At 44.0% G+C, this 8,821-nt stretch overlaps 1 protein-coding gene across 1 annotated transcript; it reads right to left on the reverse strand.

Moving 5' to 3' along the window:
• Positions 1 to 226: 226 nt before the first annotated feature.
• On the reverse strand, positions 227 to 7,621 carry RFXAP (regulatory factor X associated protein). Its single transcript, XM_075050552.1, has 3 exons — positions 7,047 to 7,621; positions 4,795 to 4,902; positions 227 to 1,822 (listed from the first exon to the last, which is right to left on the reverse strand). The coding sequence occupies exons 1-3, from the start codon at positions 7,488 to 7,490 to the stop codon at positions 1,712 to 1,714; spliced, it is 663 nt and encodes a 220-aa protein (XP_074906653.1). The 5' UTR covers positions 7,491 to 7,621; the 3' UTR covers positions 227 to 1,711.
• Positions 7,622 to 8,821: the final 1,200 nt, after the last annotated feature.

Genomic DNA, 8,821 nt, shown 5'->3' on the forward strand with positions numbered 1-8,821 from the left:
ACAAAGACTTCTACTCTGAGCATTGGCTTGGTTTTTTAAAAAAGTTTAAATCAGACCTGTTCACCTAAATGCTTTCATAAGCTGACCATTTAAAACAAAAGCAAATACTTTATTCTACAATTTCAGCCCGTTATGTTTTCACATATATTCTGACATGCTGAAAAGAGTAATCTGATTTTACTTAAAGCTAAAATGACTTCCTATAATAAGAGCCTTGGAACACAAAAGTTTTAATGCCACCTAGTCAGAGCTTGCCATTTTAGTATAGGAAAAAACCATACAAATTTAACAGAACAAAAAAGAGCAGGCTTTGGTTTTGTTTTTTAAAGAAAAACAGATTTTACTCAAACACTTATTGGTCCAGAACTACTGATACAAAGTTTTTCAATTTCTTTTTTAAAGAACAACTTGCACAACGTTAAATACAATAAATCCCTACTGAACAAGTTCTATACATACACAACGCACACCTTGTAAGAATTCATAAGATGTTAACAAACACTCCTGAAGAAATATTATTTAGCCGATCAAACTGCTGCAATATCAAAGTAGTACTTTAATAAGCACCTACACCATTCAGATAACCTTTGTTCAGAAGTGTGGTTTAATACAAAACTTTGTTTTAAAAACAAAATGTGGGATTTAACACTTACATAATACAGTGTTTGGATTCTTAACCCAATCAATTGCAAGTTCATCTGAATTGGCTGAAAACCTGAGAAGTCTAGCACTAGAGCTGATGAGATATCAGTTGTCCTAATAAATAGAAAAATTTTAACTACAATTTTATTTTTAGAAGAAAAAGACTACATAAAGGAAAAAAATGTACAATTACATTTTAGGTTTTAGACGCATTTGCTATTATGAGTTAAAAGCTTTAAAATTTAATCTAGTCACTTAAAAATGAGTGATATTCTCATCTGTAATTAAGTTATATTTCATGTGTAAGACGTCGGTCCTTACAAATAACTCCACAAAACAAGGTCCAACTCTCAGTTGCGTACATTCCACCTGATTCTCCTCTAAAGCTTTTTGCCATTTCTCTCTTTTGCAACTTTCAAACACAGATTCTTTTACATGCTTCGCACAGACAGTGAAGCATTTCAAACCTACTCAGCTTGCAGATAATGAACATACAGCAGGAGGATCGCCTGGTTTGCACTTTTCTCAGCCACTGGATCAACTTCTTGATGGCATGTTGTCTTTGTGTTTAGTGCAAGATTCTACTGGACATAAGTTTCTCATATCCCTGAGCAATTGCTGTTAGGTCATGCCACTGGACTGGCTCAAATTCAGGACTTTATTTCACAACTTCCATAGAAAGTAACAGACTTCCTTCAATGATTGTCATCAAAGAGTGACTTAAGAGTAAATCTTTAGATAGAAAAATGTTAATTCAGCGGAAGACTTTGGTAGGGAAAGGGTCTACAGCTAAACATGAATAATATGAACAAATTTCTATTAAAAAATTAAACATTAAAATGAAGTTTTAAAAAGAATAAAAAATAGACTCCTCCAGATTTGCTCACATGTTTGCAGACACCCAAGCAGCTCAAAACCTCAAAAGTGCAAACAAGAAAACAAGTAAAATACATAACAGCAGCAACTTTAGTTTTCCTTTAAACATTGAGATTCTTTGTATTGATATAAAATATACATCCTATTCCCCCTTCAGCACCCAACTCATCTGCAGGGCATTGATCTGTTCTGATTACCCAGGTGCTCCTTGAAACTGTTGCTGCCTTTGTTCCAAAGCCTGCTGACTTAACAGTTGCTGTTGTTTCTGTAGAAACTGCACTACTTCTGGACTCCTGAGTAGGGACTGCAAGAAAGAAGAAGCGGACTTTACTTTAAAGAACTCACATATATTAAGTAGCTACCATAGTGATTATATTTAGATTATAATATTTTTCCATTAAATCAATTTGCACATTACCCATTGTTGTGGCATCACACAGCCTCTTGCTCACTCCCCCCACAGTGGGATGAAGCACTGCCCAGCAATAACTAAAACATCCCTGTATTATCAACACTGTTTTCATCACAAACCCAAAACATAGCCCCATACAAGCTACTGTGAAGAAAATTAACTGCATCCCAGCCAAAACCAGGACACCCATATAAATCGGAGTTCAATTAAATACTTAAGAATTACAAAACATGCTCACAAAAACATCTAGAAACTGTTTCAAGACATCAGCACATCACCAGAAACAGCATTAATACACATCCTGAAAGCAGATTCAGAATATAAAGAATATACAATATCACAAAAAAACATAAAGGTCGCAAACAGAAGTAATCTACCAACATACTGAAAAACAAACTTTTCAATTCTGCTTCAGTTTTGAGCCAATTTCTACATTTCCCACTGCAGATAGCTAAAAAATAATAAATTAACTAAAATAGTGTAATTCTACAGCACAGCTCATGTGGCTGTCAGAGTTCAAGTGTCTGGACTATTCTCTTAGTCACATGGTTTAGCTTTAGGTAGTCCTGCAAGGAGCAGGACTCAAAAATTGGACTCAAAAATCCTGAGGGGTCCCTTTCAACTCAAGATACTCTATGATTCTACATTCACTGAGTGTTTAATAATCTCCCAACACTTCAAAACAGCAGTCCAGTCACAAGGAATGACTTAACCCCGCTGCCTTCAGTCAAATGACAAAAGTATCTAAAACTATTTGCATCTGGCTCCTGGCCTGAACAGTTGCAGTCCATGACCCAGCTCTGGTTGTTCACTCTCACTCCTGCATGGTGGCAGCACAAGTGTTCGTAAGGTCAAATGGCAAATCAGATTGAGAATGGATCCTTCCAAAAATTACCAGAGGAAAAAGGTTATTTTTCAGATGAATTAATATTCTCTAGACTGCTTGCTCATTATACGTGGTCACTTCACAGATGCAGCCAAAGAGGGACTGCAACTCTGTAATCAGATTTACATTCAAAAGGACCAGCAACTTCAGGGCAGGGTCTAGAACTTTACGCTATTGGGGGCAATTCTGCAGAGATTATAATTGAAAACAACCATTCTGCATGTAACTCACATCTACAGCAGCACTGGACAGGTAAGATTAGTGAATCGGCCACTGAAAGCAGTTACTAATAACAAACGGGCTCACTGAACAGATGCACAGCCACCTTTTCCTTACCATACATTAGCTTTACCAAGTCACTTCACGGCACAGGGTAGTTCTGCAGTAAGTAGTTCTTTATCTGCTGCTGTTAATGACCTTAAGGTGCTTCAGGCTCCCCATCCACAACTTGCTGCTTCGCAGCCCCTTGCCTCTGCTTTCTACATCTTCATCCAGTCCAAAGTGCGTGCCCAGGGACACACAGCCCACCACAAAAGCCTCTCCTCACAGAGGTTAACCACATGCAAGAAGCTCACAAGCAAGCACAAAGTGATTTGGCACTTTAAGTGATAAACCTGCAGGCAGCTACCAGTGATATGCAGTAACTTTCACGTGCAGGAACATGAGGTATAGAACAGCCCTGGATGCAAGAGGCCGTGAGAGATCTTTCCCTGTCGCCTCAGGCCTTGTGTTGTGTAGACATGCACAAAACAAAGAAGAAATAATGCTGAATGAGAGAGACAGAGGAGAGACAGAGAAGCAAGAACCAGATCAAGGAGAATCTGAATCTCACTTCACCAGAATACTTCAGGGAAACCTCAGTTCTTGAATAGCCCTGACATAACTCTGCAAAAGCTCTCAACATCTATTTAAAGAGCTTCTGGTTGCTGTATTTCTAGAAAATATGTTTCATTACTAAGATACCTTTCAAATTTAATTAAAAGCCACATGAATAGAAACAGCCAGGAAGGAAATGGGACAACAATTCAGTGAGCGGGGCATAAAGAACAACAGATAATGTGAAAAATAAACTCCATACTTCATTACTTTTTTCTTGTAAAAACTGAAGAGCTACAGATACTCCTTTAAGTTTTACACATAATCATTAAATAGGTGCTATTATCGAGAAAGAATTCAAGAAAAAAATCTATATAGCTGTATACTTAAGACTGAAGTGATGTTTTTATAAAGACTTTTCAAATTTCTGAACAAGCACTACAGCACTTTAATAAGGATTGTTAAATTGCTTTGCATAGCTAACAGAGAGAACAGGCAAACAGTCCCATTAGCTTTTGGAGAAAGGAGATTGTGAAAACCAGTAACATAGAAAGTTGTAACGAAGAAGTCGAAGGAACAGTAAGTACTGAACTACTTCCCTTCGTTAGGCTTAATTCTTTAAATATACTTAAAGGAGCAACAAAAGTGTTTAAAAGCTTACAACACATGCCATTCATGCAGCCTGCAAATATTACAAGTCATACCGTTTGCTTTATCAACAAATATATACACAATTTTAAGTGTGATATGATAGGTCTACAACTTCTAAAACACACTACAGTAATTAAAGCTTACATCAGACCTAAAGTCTATGCATTGTTCTATCTAAAGCTCTACAGAAAAGTTGATTTAAGAAGTTAAAAACATCCCAGTTATAGTATAAGCACTATTTACCCTAAAGAAATAACCACATCTATTTAGTGCTACCACAACACTCAACTGCAGTTAATGCGGCAGTGATCATTAAATTTAGCCATCTTAGTAGTCTTCGCAGAGAGGCTGAGACACATATCTGCTCTGCAGCACATTACGAATTTGAAAATATGCACATGTGGTGTACGATCATTAAACTGATTTTCACCTTTCACACGGGTGACAGTTAAACATTGTTACACTGCCTTTATTTATTTGAGTTCAAAGCCTCTAAGAAAACAAAACTTACCAGCCTCTTTTTATTCAATACTTGTTCTAAAAGAGTAGGTCTTGCTGGGCGATCTCCAATGGATCCTGTTCTCTGTTTTGTAACAGAAACCGAACCTTCGATGCTATCCTGCACATGAAAGAAAATTAAAAAAAAAATAAAAATAGAGAAGTGTGACTATAAACCCTGATATAATGATACATTTACTTTTTACCACAGAAAGTCCCCAGACTAAAAAGAACGTTTGTCTCATTAGTCTGCAGAGGAAAATAACAGCACAAGAATGCAAACTTATCTATTCAAGAATTGGCCTCTTCTTTCCATGTTATTTTCACTATCTATATTTCACTATCACATCAGCCACAGTGAAGCAATGCTGCTGACTTAAGTCTTCTAAACTGCAAAACTAACCAGGTTACTATGGCTAGTTAACAGCTTAAACTTGTATTAGGAATCTAACTCTGACCCCACAAAACAACAGTATCTTGTGGGGCCTTGATAGGCACCACTGCAAAAAAGCACACTAAGTTTAGCACTAAATATCTCACTCTCTTCTGTAAGTTCAGGCCTTAATTTCATAACATTCAAAGCAACCTGCATGAGCAGAAACTGGGAGGAGCAAGCCCGCTCCCTTCCAACATGCAATAATCACTATTTCATGTTACAGATCAAAAAGTCTTAACCCATCACTATATGAAATGCAGCAATTTTACCCTTCTCCCATCCTGTCCCCTTTTCTGAACTAGCACAAGTATTTGTGTAGACACATCATGAACTGAGCACAATGAATTATTAGGAAAGGAAGAGAGGAAATCCTGCCAGTATATATATCTAGAATTCACCCACATCTTGAAACAGCAGTTTCTGTTCTCTCCTCTAAAAGAGAAGCAGCTATTAGAACTAGAGAAAGTTAACAGAATAGCAACAAGGATGATAAAAGTATGTAACATTTTACCTAGAACAAGCATGCTATGCCTTTTCACTGTGGGAAGGAAACAACCTAGAGGCATGCCTACCAAGTAAGTGTCACAAACTGAACAGGAATTAGTTGTTCGCTACATCTTCTAGTGTAAACACTAACTGGCAAATTAAGTTAATAGCAGCCAGGTTCAAGAACAAGGAGGAGATCATTCAAACCAGGTAGCAGACCTGAAGAAACTATCAGAATGTAATGGATGCTGAGAGTTTGCAAGGAGCCAACAAAAGTCTGAGAAAGTACATGGAACAGACATCACTTAGAGTTACAAAAGACATCAGAAAACCCACAACTATCTCAGCAAGTCCTTTGAGCTGAAAGAGAAAGAAGCTGGGAGAATATTCCCTGGCAGCATCTCACATACACTTGCCTTTCTCTTGTGAACCTGCTTCATGGCAGCTTTTACAGCCAGACAAAAAAAAGATTCTTTGGTGAGACACCCAGTACGGTTACCATTATATTTATATGAAGAAAAACAGAAAAAGGAAAAGTGTTTTGATGGTTAGTTTGCAGTTAGGCAAGTCCCCAGTCACACAACTCCAGAGACAGCTATGCTGACAAAAAAAGGGTTGCTTTTAGCAGGAGTGCCAAGTAAGATATTTTTTTTTTTTTTCTTCTGGCAACCGCTATTTTACACTCGTCCCTTCAAGCACAAAGTAGCCAGCATCTTCAAAAGCAAAACCATTTCCCCCTTTCTAACTCATCTAAATACAAGATCTCAAATGCTAACTGTTATCCTGGCTGAATCACAAACTGTGGGAAAGAAACTACCTGAAAAGTTGAACGTTACTCCCACTGACAATACCTCCCCCATCTAAACAACTTCCCCACCTATAAACAATACATGTAAGTTTCTGACAGTAGGTATGAAACACTAGCGGTCTAAACATTTAACTGCCATTTAAAATAAAAAAAAGAGACAAGTATCTCGAAGAGCCTGCACAACCTTCATACACACAATTTTTGTATGCACTATAACCCGATGCCCGACGGCCCCTGTGACCCCAAGACCCCCCGTGCCAGCCCCAACTGGGCAGAAGACCCTCAGCTCTGTACTCCCATCCTTCCTCCGGTGAGGCGGACACACGCTGCGCGGCCTTCCCCGGGCCCTTCGCTACGGCTTCTACCGGAGAAGCAGAACGAAACGGGCGCCCAAGAGCGAGCCCTGGGGCTGTCCCGGACCCCCCCCCCCTTTCCCCGGACAGAAAGGTCCCGTTTCTCTCCGGCAGTTCCCCCGGCAGCCCCCCGCTCCCCGGGGACCCCCAGGGCGGCCGGCCTGGCCCTCCCGCCGCCTCACCTCGGCCCGCGGGCCGCCCCCCGCGGCGGCGGCCGCCCCGCCGCCCCCCAGGGCCTGGTCGTTCTTCTTGCGCTTGTACTTGTCCTTGTAGATCTTGTTGCGGTGCCGCTTGCACATCCAGGGCTTGCGCTGCTTCACCACCTGCGTGGTGGTCTCGCTGCAGCCCTGGTAGGTGCAGCTCTTGCAGCCGCCCCCCCCCGCCGCCGCCGCCCCGCCGCCGCCGGCCGCCGCCTCCTCCTCCAGCTCCTCCGGGCTGGCCGTGCTCTCGCCGCCCGCCGCCTCGCCTTCCTCCCCCGCCTCGGCCTCGGCCTCGGCGGGACCCCCCAGCTCGTAGAGTAACATCAGGCCGCCGCTACCGGAGGGCGGCAGCGCCGGGTCGGTGCCCGCCAGCGGCGGCGGCGGCGGCGGCACCCCCGCCGCCTCCTCACCGCCGCACGGCTGCATCACGAGCAGCGCCAGCGAGGCGGCGGAGGCTGAGGCGGCGGAGGCTGAGGAGGAGGCGGCGGGGCTGTCCCGCAGGGCGCCGGTCCCCGTTCCCGCCGGCACCCCCGCCCGTCCCCTCAGCCGCCGCGCAGGCGCAGATGCCGCCGCCGCGCGCGGACCGGCGGGCCGTGAGGCGGGGGGGGTGGAGCGCGCATGCGCGGGCTGAGGGTCCGGCGGGAAGCGGGGTCACGCGCCTGGCGGGGCTGAGGGGAAGGGCGGCGGCGGCGCCGGGCGGGCTCGCGCTGCTCTGCCTTGAGGCAGCGCTAGCGCGAAGCGGCCCTCGTTCCTTCCCGAGCGCGGGGAACCTTCCCGTGGCCACGTCGCGGCCCTGCTGCCCCCCGTGAGGGCTGTCGGCACCCAGGCTGTCCTGCCCCTGATCTTCACAAACGCCGTGGCCGGCCTGGGCTCCTCTCCTTGCTCGCCAGCCGCTGTCAGCTGGAGAGCGGGGACAAGGTCTGGCTTCCTCTCCCACAGACTTTTAGGGCCTCCGCCCTGCCGTTGGCTGTGTAGCTTTTCAGCTCGCTGCGCCTTCCCCTCTCTCCCCCTCCTGTGGGTATCGATTCTCTCCGTCCCTCGCTTCTGCGTGGCTCTTCGGAGGCTTTTTCCCTATCACAAGGTTCACCTGAGCAGCTAAGGCCATCTTCACCCAGTTCGTGCCATTACCAATACATCATTCCTAAGTAAACGTCTTTATTCTGCAATAAACGAACTCTGTATCTGTAATCTTAGCCATTTTTTCACTCCCCAATCCAGTCCTTCTTCCTGCAAAGGTCTCGCATTTTATTCCAAGCAAAAAGCTACTTGTAATGGAAGTACCACACCTACCTTCAGTTTTCCTCCTGCTTCCGCCTCCTGTGTCCGCAGCGCTGGATTCTCCTCTCTCCTCGGAGAAGCCCTGCCGACCTCCGTGTCCTTGACCACCAGCTGTTGGCACCCCTCCGTTTTTCTTACCTCCTGACTCCCCGCGGGTTCTTGCCTTTCTCGTTGCACATGTCGGTTCACCCCATACTCAGAGAATGATGCTGACCCGGTTTGTTCTCTGGCAATTACCACAGCTCCCTTTTCCTGCCGTTAAGGTAAATAATTATGCTGTTTACAGTTGTAGCCGTTAGGTTTCACCCTCGATCGCCTTGTAGTACAGTTCTCCCTCATTTGTCAAAATAGCTACTGATGTGGTATAGTCCTAGACAGATCAGGACGAACTGAGTAACTCCCACCTCGTCACCTTTAACATGGGCGAGATGACTCCTAGCTCTACTGTTTAAACTGGAATTACAGACTATTTCTCTTTT

The sequence above is a fragment of the Buteo buteo genome, chromosome 18 (genome assembly GCF_964188355.1).
Source record: "Buteo buteo chromosome 18, bButBut1.hap1.1, whole genome shotgun sequence".
Taxonomy (NCBI): Eukaryota; Metazoa; Chordata; class Aves; order Accipitriformes; family Accipitridae; genus Buteo; species Buteo buteo.

What these genes read in the sequence shown, in the direction of transcription:
- RFXAP (XM_075050552.1), bottom strand. Translation starts at nt 7,490, where the DNA reads ATGCAGCCGTGCGGCGGTGAGGAGGCGGCGGGGGTGCCGCCGCCGCCG. An exon ending in GGGGCGGCCCGCGGGCCGAG is followed by an intron (nt 4,903 to 7,046) that starts GTGAGGCGGCGG and finishes TTTCATGTGCAG; the next exon opens with GATAGCATCGAAGGTTCGGT. An exon ending in TATTGAATAAAAAGAGGCTG is followed by an intron (nt 1,823 to 4,794) that starts GTAAGTTTTGTT and finishes TCTTTCTTGCAG; the next exon opens with TCCCTACTCAGGAGTCCAGA.